This window comes from Nerophis ophidion, linkage group LG10 (genome assembly GCF_033978795.1).
Source record: "Nerophis ophidion isolate RoL-2023_Sa linkage group LG10, RoL_Noph_v1.0, whole genome shotgun sequence".
NCBI classification, from domain to species: Eukaryota; Metazoa; Chordata; class Actinopteri; order Syngnathiformes; family Syngnathidae; genus Nerophis; species Nerophis ophidion.
The window spans coordinates 5,469,922-5,488,185 of NC_084620.1; the positions used below are offsets into that span (position 1 = coordinate 5,469,922).

Genomic DNA, 18,264 nt, shown 5'->3' on the forward strand with positions numbered 1-18,264 from the left:
GTGACAGCATTTAACCACGTGGTGTATGAGGTAATCCGTTTCCCTTGTATGTCACTGGGCAGACCGCTGATGCCTTCAAAGACAATTTTTGTAGGAAATTGAATTTATTTGGTAAACTCCATTCAAATCTAAATCAACCCGTATATATTATTTCTTTTTCACAACAGATTACAATTACATTAAACCACTCTCGTTCGTTTTATTGTATTTCCTCACATACCGAAGGAATACATGTATCCATAAGCAAATGCACCAACAATGTTGCGTTTTTTACGCGTGCATTTAAATGTACCAATACTGCCTAGAGACAGGAGAGAATATTTATCTCAGTGTTGTTGCGCTGGCAACGCAAATAAACAGTGACCTAAATGTACATACAAATACAAACGTAGACTTGCCACAATTTTCTATCATTTTATTTTTTCATTATATTTACTGCAGTAGAGTAAAACAGCAACAACTTCCCACATTTTTATGTAAACTTCAGTTAGGAATTGCTTTTCTTTGTGCATCTTTGAGTCCACATGGGACACAGAATCCCTCAAGAGTTCAGCACCTTTTGGTTGTATCAGCCAATGCAGGGATACTGTAACAGCTAAAGCAGGGGTGTCAAACGTACGTCCCACGGGCCAGATCAGGCCCGCATAAAGGTTTCATCCGGCCCGCGGGATAAATTTGCTAAGTATAAAAATGAGCCGGCATTTTTGAATGAAAGAAACTGCTATTCTAAATGTGTCCACTAGATGTAACAGTAGCAATTCGTTGAATTTTTGTCGATGATGCTAAATATGTAAAAAAAAATAAAAAATAAACCACATGATGTTAGTGCACCAGTCGAGGAAAATAATGAAACTACATAAATAACATACTGTAATTTGATTTTGAGATTTTTTTTATCTTCATAGATTGAAAATTAACACCAATGAGTTGACTGATGTACATTATCACATAATTTAATCAAAAAGATAGAATACTATTAAATGCAACATGTAAGTGTAAAAAAAAATAGCAACATTATGATTTGTACATTTTCTTGTTCTATTTTTTTAAACAAAGAAAACAATCACAAGTTGTCTTTATTTTTAAGTTATCGTGCCGTTATTTTACCAGTCCGGCCCACTTGGGAGTACGTTTTTCTCCACGTGGCCCCCCCATCTAAAATGAGTTTGACACCCCTGAGCTAAAGTACCTGGTCAGATAACTTAAATCTAATCAGTCACACCAAATTGATATAATACAATCTGAATAGGACAACACACATCTGTCAGATTGTCCAACAAAATAAACAAGCAAATACGATAAACACAGAAAATCATTCATGCAGACGAATAATTAAAATATCCCAAATGTTTTTTGTTTTTTGAAAAATGCTCCTTTAAGAAGCTAAAGGAAGAGTAATTAAACATAAATTCCATAAGGAGGGTGCTATGTTCTTTTAGAATATTTTTTAAAGTGTCACTTTACAATGTCCTTCCTATACTGTACATACACTCCATAACGGACTATAGAAAACTTTAGCAGTCATAATGTAGTATATAAAGAATCTGAAATGCTACTGTGTTGCTCATCTAAATATAGAAATATCCTTGTTGTTTCTCCTACATACATTTGTTGTAAGAATTGTAACAAACCTGCCCCTTTGCCACCCAATGACTCAAAATATGAGAAGGAGTAAATTTAAGGATAATATTTTTTTAAAAAAAGTGAATAACACTCCCACTCCAAGTGCTAAATTGGTCGTGGTCTTGCAGGGAGCTAAAAGGATGGAAATCTGTTTTTTTTCATCTCCGTTCAGATGAGTAAAAGACAAAAATAGACTGCATGGTGACAAGGTTCAGTTGGAGGTGATAGGGTTTTGAGCGGAGTCCTGAGGAGGGGAATCCGCTGGTGGGTTGCTACTGAACATCAGCTTCCTGATGATGTCGGCATAAAAAGGTCCATAGACGGCCTTGTTGTAGTGGACCAGAGAGACAAACTTGGCCGCCAGCGATGCTAGCTCAGTGCGGATGGGGTCCAAACCGGCTGGTGTTTGTTCAAGTTTGGCTTGGGGTTTTGGGTCACAGATGAGCTCCGTGAAGTACTGTAGGACACGGTCCTCTGCAGGAGGAGGGGTGACAGATTAGGACACTGCTGTCAAAAAGAAAGACACAAATACAGTCTTTGCGTCATACCAACAAGAGTGCGGATAGGGTTGTCCTTGTGGGCGATGCTGCAGATTTGACCCGTAAGGGTGGCCTGGAGTGCCGGGGTCAGCGTCGGGTAGTTCCTCTCCACCAATGACTTGTTCAGCTCGCTGCAGATTTGAGCGCTGACGCCCACCAGCGCTTCCTCTAGGCTGTAATGTCTAAATACAGACAGAAAGGAAAGAAAATGAATACTGCACAGCGAACAGAGCCATAAGCTAGGTGTACTAACGTGTTGTGCATGTCATCCAGCAGTACGCTCGTCATCCTCTTGAGGCGCTCCGACAAGGGCGACAGACCCTGGATGGGTCCCCGGATGGTGCTATAGACGATGAGCAGCACCTCGTTCACCGCCTGGACCTTCCTCAGCTGGCCCTGCACCTCTCGCAGACGCGTCTCGTCCGTCATCCAGGTCTAAAAGGACCAGAGCACAACTTTAGGGGTGGACTCCTGCTAGATCTTCTTTATATATTAAAAATAGCATCAAACCTCCGGGAGTGGGTGCTGGCTGTAGTCCCATAAGAGAATCTGAATGAAGGCCACATTGAGGACCTGAAAGGGTCCGGGAACCCTTGGCTGTCCTTTACTCTGCCCATTTGTTTCCTGTGGGGGCACACTACTAGACAGCAGCTCCTCAAGAGACCCTTTGATCCAGGCGGTTGTGTTGTCCAAGGCCCCTGCAGAAGGTCCATACTGTCACTTGTCATGGTCAGGAGTTTAGGAGAAGCTTGTGGTGTCGTAAAAGTATGTTGTTTAAGAGCGGATTTTAAATCAGCCGGTGAGCATTATGGGAAATGTAGTTGAATTATGGAAAACTATACAGTGTTTGTGCAAACTTGTCAACAGTCTGGTTAATTGATTGGATGGTGCGCATTTGTTTGTATGAGATGTGTGAATATGTTTGTACAACTGAAAGCTAAACATCAGACTCTTATATATTATTAGTATATTATTAGTATTGATGTTGGTGATGTGTATTAATGTTAATATTGGTGATAATGGTGATAATTTATGGATTCATTTATGGTCTACTCATTGCATATATTCATTTATACTCAGATGCAATGTAGTTTGCTTTTTATATTTGTGCTGTGCTTGGTAATTGTCATTTAATGTGATGTTTACGCTGACAGTGTTAAATACTGTGGTGAGTGGGAGAATAAGTAACTGTCTTTAAATGCATGCAGTGTTTGTTCGATACCTGAAACTGTACATTTGACATTGTTTAGGTCAGTGTTTCTCAAATGGGGGTACGAGTACCCCTTGGGGTACTTGAAGGTATGCCAAGGGGTACGTGAGATATTGCAAAAATATTCTAAAAATAGCAACAATTCAACAATCCTTTATAAATACATTTATAGAATAATACTTCAACAAAATATGAATGTAAGTTCATAAATTGTGAAAAGAAATTCAACAATGCAATATTCAGTGTTGACAGCTCGATTTTTTTGTGGACATGTTCCATTAATATTGATGTTAAAGATTTATTTTTTGGGGAAGAAATGTTTAGAATTAAGTTGATGAATCCAGATGGATCTCTATTACAATCCCCAAAGAGGGCACTTTAAGTTGATGATTACTTCTATGTGTAGAAATCCATCCATCCATCCATTTTCTACCGCTTATTCCCTTTCGGGGTCGCGGGGGGCGCTGGCGCCTATCCCAGCTACAATCGGGCGGAGGGCAGGGTACACCCTGGACAAGTCGCCACCTCATCGCAGGGCCAACACAGATAGACAGACAACATTCACACTCACATTCACACACTAGGGCCAATTTAGTGTTGCCAATCAACCTATCCCCAGGTGCATGTCTTTGGAAGTGGGAGGAAGCCGGAGTACCCGGAGGGAACCCACGCATTCACGGGGAGAACATGCAAACTCCACACAGAAAGATCCCGAGCCTGGATTTGAACCCAGGACTGCAGGAACTTCGTATTGTGAGGCAGACGCACTAACCCCTCTGCCACCGTGAAGCCCTTTATTTATAAAATTTATAAAATCTTTATTTATAATTGAATCACTTGTTTATTTTTCAACAAGTTTTTAGTGTTTTTTTATAACTTTTTTTCCAAATAGTTCAAGAAAGACCACTATAAATGAGCAATATTTTGCACTGGTTATACAATTTAATAAATCAGAAACTGATGACATAGTGCTGTATTATACTTCATCTCTTTTTTTCAACCAAAAATGCTTTCCTCTGATTAGGAGGTACTTGGATCAAAACAATGTTCACAGGGGGTACATCACTGAAAAAAGGTTGGGAACCACTGGTTTAGGTTATTAGGTTTATGCTCATTCCATCTGCTTATTCCACCTGCTCTTTCAACTGTTTATCCACTCATTATCTACTGCTCAATGTTACTTCACTACTACATCGACTGCACTTGTACTCCTGAATGCCAAGAGTCAAATAAAAAGGGAAAAGAGGTGGAAAATTATGAGCTGAGTAATGCCCATACACACCGTGGTCAACCCTTTCCGTGGGGAAAATTGGAACACTCACTCACCGGGCGTCTTGTCCAGGATGTTCTGGAACTTGGCCCTCTCGTATTCGATGCTGTGCTTCTGCATCACGGGCCTCATGTTGTCAATGGTAAAGTTGACCATGTCTGTCTTCATCAGGTCCAACATGCGGAAGATTTGCCTGGTGTGGAAGATTCATGAACATGACAATGTACTCTTGACCTTAGATTATGCTCCAGTGCAGTGGTCTTCAACAGGGATTTATGAACTCCAGGCTAAAGAAATACTGCAGGGAGGTTGTGAAATTTTTGGTTGACTTTATTCTTTTTTTTAAATAATTTTTAAACAAAGTTATAATGTCTTTAAATTCACATTAACATTGATTTGACACAATGCAGTGTAGTTGTAAAAAGTGTCACGCATGCTTATGTGCTTGGTTCCCTTTTTAGAGAACACTTTAAACACGTGTAGGTTGTTCAGCATTAGTGAAATAAATTCTTAAAATGCAGGAGAGAATGGTAAAAGCTAAACACACAATACAAACAAACACAAAATGAGTGCTAGAATGCTAAATATATTATGCCAGACTACCTCAATAAACAAAATGGAATTGTTTAGCCTTTTCGGTGAATAAAATAATGTACATGAAAATAAATAATATAGGATTTGTAATATTAACTATGAACAATAAAACACTAAATATCAAGAACATATGAACAACTCTCTCTTTCCTCTTTACTTCCCAGACAACTGTCTCAAGATTGATCTTTTTGCCCATGTTTGCCTTACAGGTTTAAAATAAAAACATGAATAAATAAAGCTATTATTTGTCATTTATCATTTATTATTGAGCTATACCATGGGGCGGTACAGCTCGGTTGGTAGAGCGGTCGTGCCAGCAACTTGAGGGTTGCAGGTTGGATCCCCGCTTCCGCCACCCTAGTCAATGCTGTTGTGTCCTTGGGCAAGACACTTTACCCACCTGCTCCCAGTGCCACCCACACTGGTTTAATTGTAACTTAAAGCGCTTTGAGTCACTTGAGGAAAAAGCGCTATGTAAATATAATTCACTTCACTTATTTATCATTTAAGATAACTAGCGATTAGCACTTTAGTTGTCAGCTAACGGCTAGCGTACCAGTTGACAGCTAGCAATTAGCGCTCAAGTTGCCAGCTCCAAATTACAGGATAGCCGTCAGCTAGCATTTAACGCACTATTTGCTAGCTCGCAATTAGTATGGTAGTTTGTACCTAGTGAATAACGAGCTAGTTGATAGCTTGCGATTAGTACGGTAGTTATCAACTAGCAATAAGCATACCAATTGACAGATAGCAATTAGTGGCGCGATACTGTTATTTGAATTTTTTAGTATTGCACAACAACAAGGTACATTTAAGACCAGCTAAATTCTTAAACTAATCACAATTTTATACTGGATATTAGGGGTGTGGGGAAAAATCGATTTGAATTCGAATATGTTGTGCGATTTAGAATCGATTCTCATTTGTTTTTAAATCGATTTTTTTTATGAATCCAACAAACCACTACACAGCAATACCATAACAATGCAATCCAGTTCCAAAACAAAACCTGACCCAGCAACACTCAGAACTGCAATAAACAGAGCAATTGAGAGGAGACACAAACACGACACAGAACAAACCAAAAGTAGTGAAACAAAAATGAATATTATCAACAACAGTATCAATATTAGTTATAATTTCAGCATAGCAGTGATTAAAAATCCCTCATTGACATTATCATTAGACATTTATAAAAAAATATTTAAAAAAAAGAATAGTATCACAGTGGCTTACACTTGCATCGCATCTCATAAGCTTGACAACACACTTTGTCCAATATTATCACAAAGATAAAATAAGTCCTATTTTTGGTTCGTTTAATAGTTAAAACAAATTTACATTATTGCAATCAGTTGATAAAACATTGTCTTTTACAATTATAAAAGCTTTTTTTTTTTTTTTTTTTAATCTACTACTCTGCTTGCATGTCAGCAGACTGGGGTAGATCCTGCTGAAATCCTATGTATGGAACGAATACAAAATCGTTTTGAATCGAAAAATATCGTTTTTGAATCGAGAATCGAATTGAAAAAAATCAATATATTATCGAATCGTGACCCCAAGAATCGATATTGAATTGAATCGTGGGACACCCAAAGATTCGCAGCCCTACTGGGTATATATGTAGGAGAGTTTACCGCTCCTTCTCTCCATCAGTTTGGGGGTCCTATTTTAGTGCAATTACTCAGCTGCAGTCTTGAGGCGGTGTTTTCCCAAAGAGTCGACTCATTGGGCAACTGCAAGTCTTTTTGGCCTGTTAACTAAATAGCTTCCTTTTATTGTGAGCAAACATTGTCTTGTCTAGTTATGGTATTGTTAATGCTTTAAACACCCTGGAAAGTTAGCGCCTTCTAAGCATCCGTGTAAGGTTTGCAAACATCTTTTAAAGAGAGAAGATGAGTATGATTGGCACTGGAACTAATTCCATCCATCCATTTTCTACCGCTTGTTCCCTTTTTTGGGGTCGCGGGGGGCGCTGGCGCCTATCTCAGCTACAATCGGGCAGAAGGCGGGGTACACCCTGGACAAGTCGCCACCTCATCACAGGGCCAACACAGATAGACAGACAACATTCACACCCACATTCACACACTAGGGCCAATTTAGTGTTGCCAATCAACCTATCCTCAGGTGCATGTCTTTGGAAGTGGGAGGATGCCGGAGTACCCGGAGGGAACCCACGCATTCACGGGGAGAACATGCAAACTCCACACAGAAAGATCCCGAGCCTGGATTTGAACCCAGGACTGCAGGACCTTCGTATTGTGAGGCAGACGCATTAACCCCTCTGCCACCGTGAAGCCCACTGGAACTAATTGATGTGTCATATTTATTGCAAATGATGCAAAATCAGAGGAAAGTGTGTTTGTGAAGGTGGGCCGTACACACTCTTGAGTTGTCCAAACACAAGAAATCACCATCGTCGTTATGGTGCACGTTGTCGCGACTTGATGTAACGTTACAGGAGGCTTTGAAGTAGGAGGAGGGAGACATTTTGACTTACCTGAACAGCGGCACTGTGTTCTCCCTGCTCTCCCGCAGCTTCTCGATCTCCACGTCCCTGACCGGGGCGCACAGCTTGCCCATGACCGTGATGATGTAGGAGGCGAGGCCCGCTATGTCCAATGCATCGTTGTCCACCTGTTGGCGGATTAGGTCCATGTCCAGCACCTCTGTGATCTGGGTCCGCATGCGGTTGGCGCCCGGGTTGAGGAAGGACAGTAAGATCTATCCGCCGAGTGGAATGGATTATATTTCAGCGACCATAATGGAGATTTTGGAGTAAAACTAGATAAAAAATACCTCTCGGATTTCCTCCAGTAGTGTGATGGCTTGATGGTACTCAGGCGGGTCATCATTCAGTTCAGACTCCAGGACGTCCCAGAATGCCTTGTGGACATTGTCGCGCACCATTTTCCATAAGCTGCAAACAGATATTAGCAGGCATGAACGATAAGCCACATTTTTCCTTACCCTAAGGTAGTGGTGTCCAAAGTAAACTGTGTGGGTCTGTCTGGGATGTTCAATAAAACTGTGCGGGAGCCTGCAAAGGACTGTATTTTTACCTTAGGGGGGGATGACCCGAAATATTCACTATTTACGCAATAGCCTAACTTAAGAGAGAGTGAGAGGAGACGGCTTAACAATTTACTATACACCCAAATATACATACAATAACCAGACATTAATTACACTCCATACACTCTTCCCCACTCACACACTACCTCCCCAATAGAACAACCCGCACTAAACCAATCACACAACACACACACACACACACACACACACACACAGTCCAAAATGGGCCCCTTGGCTGGGCCGGAAGATTGTCCATGGGGTGAGTGAGTTGAAACTGCTGGATACAAAGGGGGCGGTGGAGAGGGGGTACACCTCCCGTTGTTGGGGAGCAGCCGTGCTTCCTTTAGCACGACTCAGGAGTGGTCTGGAGCGAGAGGAGAACCAGCCTCGTCCTGGGTCACATCTCTGTCGACTAGTCCGTGAGAGCGTGCAATAGACACGCCAACCTCGCGCTGTCCACGTCCCTCGCAGCAATGTAGCAACAATAGCAAATAACTAAACTCGCTATACTGTCCCACACTCGATTTCCAAATTATACAGTCACAGGGGGAGAGGGTCTATATACAAACCCCGTTTCCATATGAGTTGGGAAATTGTGTTACAGGTAAATATAAACGGAATACAATGATTTGTAAATCCTTTTCAACCCGTATTCAATTGAATGCGCTACAAAGACAAGATATTTGATGTTCAAACTCATAAACAATTTTTTAAACTTAGAATTTCATGGCTGCAACACGTGCCAAAGTAGTTGGGAAAGGACATGTTCACCACTGTGTTACATCACCTTTTCTTTTAACAACACTCAATAAACGTTTGGGAACTGAGGAAACTAAATGTTGAAGCTTTGAAAGTGAAATTCTTTCCCATTCTTGTTTTATGTAGAGCAAATAGGTCTGATTAGCACATAAATCAATAAGATCAACAAAAATCACTTTTGTGATTTCATTGACTTTATCGTTGGAAATGCATCTGCTTTGAGTGTCGCAGGATATCCACACATCTCTGTCGTAGCATCGCTATCGACGGTCAAATGTGCAGAACAAACGAGGGACTTTTGCATCTTTTGACACTGGTGCGACTTGAATCCGTCGATTGGTATGTGTTTGTTTGGCATTAAATGTGGGTGGAGGGAAAGACTGGATGCAAATATAGCTGCAAATGAGGCATAACGATGCAATATGTACATATAGCTAGCCTAAATAGCATGTTAGCATCAATTAGCATGCCGTGCTAATCGATGCACACTCCACGTAAGTCAACTTGAATCCGTCCCTGCTCGTGTTGTTACACCCTCCGACAACACACCGACGAGGCATGATGTCTCCAAGGTACGGAAAACAGTCCAAAAAACGGAAAATAACAGAGCTGATTTGACTCGGTGTGTGTAATGTGTTTGAGAAAATGGCGGATTGTTTCCCGTTGTAACGTCACGGGTGAAAGTTCATTGCTCCTACAGCGAACAATTGAAAGGTGTTTAAATCGCCAAATTCACCATTTTAGAGTTCGGAAATCGGTTAAAAAAAACATATGGTCTTTTTTCTGCAACATCAAGAGTATATATTGACGCTTACATAGGTCTGGTGATAATGTTCCCCTTTAAAGCTAAAATAAACTGTCCACAGATTTCACATCCAACTACTTTTTTGAGTAGTACATTTTGAGCACAGGAAGTGAACAAACTTACTCATAGTTGCTCGGATGTGATATGATCAAGGTGTCGTAGTAAATAAGTTTGACTTCTTCCTTCTCATATTGAACTGTAAACCATTTTAATGTAACTATGTAAGCATGTTGGAAATAAACTACTACTTTGTGGGCTACCAAAACAAGACTCAGTCACATCACAATCATCCTCTCTGGAACCGGTGGTGATTCATTACAATGCTTGTCTAATGATTTGATAATTACCCCTCCTCAGGTATTCTGTGCGGGTCCAGGTGGAAGCTGCGGTTCACGACGATCTCGTGGAACAAGCTGAGATTAGAGAGGTCTCGTGCAGAGCCCATGACCTCATCCAGGGTGAGTGTTTTTGGTGGGCTCGCTAGGGGGTAGGACAACAAATTTGTGAATGAAAGAATCAAAGAGGTCTGATGAGGATTGCAGAGGACATGGGACGCTCACAGGAGGGCGTGCCGTGCTTGCTGGAGCCCTCGCTGGTGAAGCTCTCGCGGGAGCAGTCCATGTCGCTGGCCGACGTGGTGCTGTTGCAGCGCGCCGACGACGACTCCCCGTCGCTGCTGGAGGTGGAGGACGGCCGCTCATCGTTCAGAGGCATCGTTGTTTACAGCTGCGAGACGAGACATTATTTTGTTACATGTTATTCATCATCCAGCTGAGAGACAACAGTCTTTTCACCATTTGAGGCTTTACTGCCAATTTTGGGAACTGAGGAAAAGTTCTGGAAGAACTTGCCTGGAAAAAATATAATTTCCTTGAACACTGCAGTTAGGATCATCCTTCCATCCATTTTTCTACCGCTTATTACCTTTGGGGTTGCGGGGGGCGCTGGTGCCTATCTCAGCTACAATCGAGCGGAAGGCAGACAAGTCGCCACCTCATCGCAGGGCCAACACAGATAGACAGACAACATTCACACTCACATTCACACACTAGGGCCAATTTAGTGTTGCCAATCAACCTATCCCCAGGTGCCTGTCTTTCAACACAATAGAAACCGTTGGCATTGTCAAAAAAACTGAACACTTTTTAAACAGCAGCTTCACACTTAGGTGGGATGAAGTGTGTCTCCATGGCAACTATAGAAAATAGAAGACTGCTCAACCAAGCACAGGCTCAAGTTACAAGCAGCAAGGTTTGGCTTTCACTTGCTAGCTTTCCCTCTTGAGGCTGAGAACAGCATAAAGGTTAAAATCGGCATAGAGGTGGTGGGAGATACAACAAATGTTGGTATCGATCCAATAACAATAATAATTGCTAATACAGATACTTTATAGTTGGACATTTTTCAAGATTGTCGAGAGATTTTATGATTTTGGTCTTTCGTTTTGCACATCATAAACTACAATTTCATTAAAACAAAGGACCGATATTTTACACAAACAAAAAATATGCATTGTGTGAACACACTTAGTGGTGAACAAGCTACAATATTTAATATAACAACATAGGACAATACTATGTACCATTGTTTGAGTAAAATAAAGTCAATACTGCAAAATTTGTCAACAACAATGAACTATTGTTGGCTTTTTGTCTCAAAAGCCCTCCTTTGATATATGTATAGTATGCATGCATGTATGTGTATGTATGCATGTATGTATGTATGTCTTCTAGGTAGTTTACATATGATATCATTGCAATCATATATTTGCTGTATTGTTGGTGGTTCTGTTATTGTGTACACCATGTGGCATTTTAAAAGGTAGAATAATAACATTTGAAAGGGGTCTGATATTATCTACCGTGTGCATGCTGGCAAGGCGACCTCCCCCAAGACACTCGTGTTCCTGGTCCCTGTTATCTGGAGCCAAAAATGAATGCCTACTCCCATTTGGTTCAAAGATAGCATGTGAAGTAGTGTGCGTGTGTGTGTGTGCGTCATGCGTTCATTACATCATCCGCATCAGCAGATAGCTAGGTCACAGGATAAAGCAGCAAGCTAGTTTCCATGGATTATACAGTGAGATTATGGAAAACTGACTTGGGGATTACATCTGTCATCAGCTCTGCCATCTTGACAAGTGAGTGATGGCATAGAAACTAAAGATTTCTCAAATATGGACTCAGTGTAAAGCTCATAATTACTATTAATCCATCCATCCATCAGCCCCCCATATTTTATAGCGGCAAACATTATTGGCCAAACAATGGGCACAGCAAACTAGTCGGATTGCCTGCATATGATTTCGCGGAATCAAGTGCCCATACAAAGAATACCACTAGTTGCTTTTTTTTTTTATTAAGTATGACTGCTAAGGCCAACATGGGGCCAAAGAAAATTGCGAGTGTCAGCATTTTGACAAAGAGGGTGAGAAACACTATTGAACTGAAGAAATAACTTGTAACAAAGTGAAACGGTGGTGTATGTGTGGCTTTACAAGCTTCCCCTCCAAAATATTTTTTCTCAAAATTATTTTGTAGAGAATTCGGCCTGTATTCGGTATTCGTACAATTCAGTCTTTATCGGACCTTTTGGGATGGATAACTAACAAAAACTAATATACCACTGTCTAATAATTGTTAGTGTTTCATTCCTTTACATTAAAGGGTACTGTTACGGCTACTCTGTCGTTCCAATAAGTTTCGAAAAAATAAAAATAAAGATTGCAGAGTAGCCTTGAGGAGGAGGTTTATAAACGCACTAAATTCCTAATAAGCACCCGCGGAGATAATTCTAGATTCAAAATGTTTCCAATTTGTTTTCACAAACAAAAAATATTCACCGTGGTTGACTTTCTATATATTCAAATAACTTATTCAATGGTAAACAAACTATATCGCTCCTCACTCCTTCAGCATGACCGACAAAGGCAGCGCCCAGCTGTGCCGTCTTCTTAATTATAGGAGGAGGTGGCTCACCATCTAAAACATCCAATAAATAATCAACATCTTCATTGGCATTATTGAATTAGATTGTGAAAACAATTAATAAATAAATAATATAAATAGGCCCCAACAGGTACGTGTGTTGATATGAAAATATTTTGCCAGAAAGCTTTGTTTTTGATTAATTGATTGATTGAAACTTGTATTAGTAGATTGCACAGTACAGTACATATTCATTATAATTGACCATTAAATGGTAACACCCGAATAAGTTTTTCAACTTGTTTAAGTTGTGGTCCACGTTAATCAATTCAGGTCCCGTGTTTAACCCTTAGACTGAAACCACAATGTGCAAATTAAAAGGTAAAAATTACACAATCGTTCATTATTAATACCGGTACTTGTCCTGTACCAGAGCACCTCCAATGCTAACTACAAAGCCACTGTACAGTCCACTATCAGTCTTGTGAGGAATATACAATCATAAATAATGTACATTTATTTTTGTCAGCACTATTAGCAGGAATGTGATACAATTTTTATATTTATTGTATTGACTGAGCCATGTTGTGTTAAAGAATATTAACAAAATACAGCTCTCTAAGGCAGTGATTCTCAAATGGAGGTACGTGTACCCCTGGGGTATACTTGAAGGTATGCCAAGGGGTACGTGAGATTTCTAAAAAATATTCTAAAAATAGCAACAATTCAGAATTCCTTTTAATATATTTATTGAATAATACTTCAACAAAAAATGAATGTAAGTTCATAAACTGTGAAAAGCAATGCAACAATGCAATATTCAGTGTTGACAGCTAGATTTTTTGTGGACATGTTCTATAAATCCATCCATCCATTTTCTACCGCTTATTCCCTTTCGGGGTCGCGGGGGGCGCTGGCGCCTATCTCAGCTACAATCGGGCGGAAGGCAGGGTACACCCTGGACAAGTCGCCACCTCATCGCAGGGCCAACACAGATAGACAGACAACATTCACACTCACATTCACACACTAGGACCAATTTAGTGTTGCCAATCAACCTATCCCCAGGTGCATGTCTTTGGAAGTGGGAGGAAGCCGGAGTACCCGGAGGGAACCCACGCATTCACGGGGAGAACATGCAAACTCCACACAGAAAGATCCCGAGCCTGGATTTGAACCCAGGACTGCAGGAACTTCGTATTGTGAGGCAGACGCACTAACCCCTCTGCCACCGTGAAGCCCTGCTGTTCTATAAATATTGATGTTAAAGATTTCTTTTTTGTGAAGAAATGTTTAGAATTAAGTTCATGAATCCAGATGGATCTCTATTACAATCCCTAAAGAGGGCACTTTAAGTTGATGATTAAATAATAACCGCAGGGAACGGTGCTGGCCCCTCTTCTCTTCACCCTGTACACCGCTGACTTCTGCTACAACTCAGAGCTGTGTCACATCCAGAAGTACGCGGATGACACAGCCACCGTCGGGTGCATCAGGGACGGCAGAGAGGAGGAGTTTCGGAACCTGGCGAGGGACTTTGTTGTCTGGTGCAGCTCAATCCGTCAAAGACCAAGGAGCTGGTCATTGACTTTGGGAGGTCGAGTCCACGGTCACAACCTATTGTGATCGAAGGAGTTGAGGTACAGACCGTGGACTCATTCAAGTACCTCAGGGTTTGGGTGGACAATAAGCTGGACTGGACTGTTAACACGGACCACCAGTACAAGAAAGGACAGAGCAGGCTGTACTTCCTCAGGAGACTGCACTCCTTCAACATTTGTAGAAAACTCCTGTGGATGTACTACCAGTCTGTGGTTGCCAGTGTTCTGTTCTACATGGTAGTGTGCTGGGGTGGGGGGTGGGGGGGGGGGGGGGGCATCTAAGAAGGACAGCTCCAGACTGGAGAAATTGATCAGGCGGGCCGGTTCTACAATCGGAATGAAACTGGACTCACTGGTGACGGTGGCAGAGAAGAGGACTGTGGACAAACTAGTGAGCATCCTGGATGATGCCAGTCGCCCTCTGCATACAGTTATCAGTAGCCAGAGGAGCCTGTTCAGTGCTAGACTGCTTCATCCCAAGTGCAGGACTAATAGACTCAAAAACTCCTTTGTCCCACACACCATTAGACTGTACAACTCCTCTCTGGGGCGGGGGGTACTAGGATGACAGGGGATGCAAAACAATAACAGTGCAATACGTTTTCATAACATGGTCACTACTGCCTACTTTGTCTTGTTATATTCTTATTTTATTGTTATATTTTTATTCCCATTGTTGCTTTTTATTTTGTATTCTTATTGTAATATTTCTCTATTTTGTTTCCATTTAAACCCCCAATATTTAATTTGTACTTTTTTAAAATTGATCTCAACTCTGTACACTGCTGCTGGAATTTAAATTTTCCTGAAGGAACCAATAAAGTACTATCTATCTATCTATCTATCTATCTATCTATCTATCTATCTATCTATCTATCTATCTATCTATCTATCTATCTATCTATCTATCTATCTATCTATCTATCTATCTATCTATCTATCTATCTATCTATCTATCTATCTATCTATCTATCTATCTATCTATCTATCTATCTATCTATCTATCTATCTAATATAGCTCGGCGGTATAGCTCGGTTGGTAGAGTGGCTCGTGCCAGCAACTTGAGGGTTGCAGGTTCGATTCCCGCTTCCACCATCCTAGTCACTGCCGTTGTGTCCTTGGGCAAGACACTTTACCCACCTGCTCCCAGTGCCACCCACACTGGTTTAAATGTAACTTAGATATTGGGTTTCCCTATGTAAAGCGCTTTGAGTCACTAGAGAAAAGCGCTATATAAATATAATTTACTTCACAAATGGGTTGTACTTGTATAGCGCTTTTCTACCTTCAAGGTACTCAAAGCGCTTTGACACTACTTCCACATTTACCCATTCACACACACATTCACCCACTGATGGAGGGAGCTGCCATGCAAGGCGCTAACCAGCACCCATCAGGAGCAAGGGTGAAGTGTCTTGCTCAGGACACAACGGACGTGACGAGGTTGGTACTAGGTGGGGATTGAACCAGGGACCTTCGGGTTGCGCACAGCCACTGTCTTCAGCAAGACACTTCACCCTTGCTCCTGATGGGTGCTGGTTAGCACCTTGCATGGCAGCTCCCTCCATCAGTGTGTGAATGTGTGTGTGAATGGGTAAATGTGGAAGTAGTGTCAAGCGCTTTAATTATAATTAAATCACTTGTTTATTTTTCAACAAGTTTTAAGTTATTTTTTATATCTTGTTTTCCGAATAGTTCAAGAACGACCACTACAAATGAGCAATATTTTGCACTGTTATACAATTCAATAACTCAGAAACTGATGACATAGTGCTGTATTTTACTTCTTTGCCTCTTTTTTTTGCAACCAAAAATGCTTTGCTCTGATTAGGGGGTACTTGAATTAAAAAAAAATGTTCACAGGGGGTACATCACTGGAAAAAAGGTTGAGAATCACTGCTCTAAGGTTCACATTGCTGCAGCACAACGTAAACAGAGCAGGGGATTGTGGAGGCGGGGCTTACGAGGCATGAACAATCCCCATTGGTTGGCTGTGCTGTCTATCATCTCTAGATGGAAACTCTTTGGTTCCATGGTTGTGCACATGGTACAAAGAATAACCACACACGGCTGAGTACCAGGTACACGTGATTGGGGCTGAAGACCAAAAACAAGAAAGAAGAAGAACCAGAAAATTACTTCAGAAATACCCCCAAACAACGACAGCCGTTAAATGCAAAAAACTAATACGACACTTAATGGCGCTGTACTGACGATCATTGCTGTTTTTTTAAAAGGTTAATAACATTACTGTTGCAAATACACTTATTTTACGAGCATTTAAGATGCAACGTATTGAGTCGAAATAAGGAGTCGGTCAGTTTTGAGAACAAACAAACGCTGACCTGTTAATAGTTAATATGACGAATGTAAACAAGCTAACACAAGTAAACAAAACTAGAAAGCATATGCACAAATGATTCGAATTGGGTATGTTCCGTATATAAATAAACGTTTTTTTCAAAAGTGCCCTTACCTTATTAAAGTCTGCTGAAATGAGAATAAGTAGAAATGGCTGTAAAATGGAGACAAGTTTGTCCGTTTCCTGTTGTAATGGTGACGATTTAAAGGTCCTTGGTTTTAACTGAGTCGGTCGGGGACAAACGGAGGAGTCCATTTCTGACACGCAGGGGTGCACGGTTCAAGAACGCACACAAGTAAATGCAACTTGGCAATATAACCGTCCTCCAATAGCATAGCACACTAACACTTGGGTGATATTATAAGTATGAATCAAAATGTGAGTGTATATGTTGATTAGATGAGGTTAAGAGTGTGATGTTTGGTAAGGGTTACTCAATGGTGAAATGGTACGGTCCAACTGCTTTATGTGGGAGGTCTTTGTTTACGGATGTGACTTTGATTGATTGATACTTTTATTAGTAGATTGCACAGTACAGTACATATTCCGTACAATTGACCACTAAATGGTGACACCCGAATAAGTTTTTCAACTTGTTTAAGTCGGGGTCCACGTTAATCAATTCATGATAGTCCGGTCACTTTTATACCTCCAACCCACTTCTCCAAAGTGGGCTGCCTCAGAGTGCAGGACAGACTCTAACAACTTGCACTGAGCCTAGTCTATAAAATCCGCTACACCTCCCTGATACCGAAGTACATGTCAAACTACTTCCTTAACGTAAACGACCGCCATAACCACAACACCAGGGGTAGCTCCACAAACCACGTTAAACCCAGATTCCGATCTAACAAGGGTGTAACTCATTCTCTTTCTATGCCACATCAATGTGGAATGCACTCCCTACAGGTGTAAAAGTAAGAGCATCTCTATATTCCTTCAAAACCGCTCTAAAACAACACCTCCAGGCTACTTCAACACTTTACTAATACCCTCCTCCATTCACATCCCATCTCCCCGCATTATAAACAACCTCCATCCATCATCTTCCGCTTATCCGAGGTCGGGTCGCGGGGGCAGCAGCCTAAGGAAGGAAGCCCAGACTTCCCTCTCTCCAGCCACTTCGTCTAGCTCTTCCCGGGGGATCCCGAGGCGTTCCCAGGCCAGCCGGGAGACATAGTCTTCCCAACGTGTCCTGGGTCTTCCCCGTGGCCTCCTACCGGTTGGACGTGCCCTAAACACCTCCCTAGGGAGGCGTTCGGGTGGCATCCTGACCAGATGCCCGAACCACCTCATCTGGCTCCTCTCGATGTGAAGGAGCAGCGGCTTTACGTTGAGTTCCTCCCGGATGGCAGAGCTTCTCACCCTATCTCTAAGGGAGAGCCCCGAAACTCATTTCGGCCGCTTGTACCCGTGATCTTATCCTTTCGGTCATGACCCAAAGCTCATGACCATAGGTGAGGATGGGAACGTTGATCGACCGGTAAATTGA

The 18,264-nt window shown here is 41.5% G+C and overlaps 1 protein-coding gene across 2 annotated transcripts; it reads right to left on the reverse strand.

Moving 5' to 3' along the window:
* Positions 1-398: 398 nt before the first annotated feature.
* tcp11l2 (t-complex 11, testis-specific-like 2) lies at positions 399-17,041 on the reverse strand. 2 transcript variants are annotated; one of them, XM_061912168.1, is made up of 11 exons: positions 16,887-17,018; positions 16,375-16,507; positions 10,442-10,607; positions 10,229-10,361; positions 8,042-8,162; positions 7,743-7,966; positions 4,699-4,835; positions 2,673-2,860; positions 2,416-2,597; positions 2,172-2,344; positions 399-2,097 (listed from the first exon to the last, which is right to left on the reverse strand). In XM_061912168.1, the coding sequence occupies exons 3-11, from the start codon at positions 10,593-10,595 to the stop codon at positions 1,835-1,837; spliced, it is 1,575 nt and encodes a 524-aa protein (XP_061768152.1). In that variant the 5' UTR covers positions 10,596-10,607; positions 16,375-16,507; positions 16,887-17,018; the 3' UTR covers positions 399-1,834. The 2 variants fall into 2 exon arrangements, with proteins under 2 accessions (XP_061768152.1, XP_061768151.1); XM_061912167.1 differs by lacking the exon at positions 16,375-16,507 and having other exon boundaries at positions 16,887-17,041.
* Positions 17,042-18,264: the final 1,223 nt, after the last annotated feature.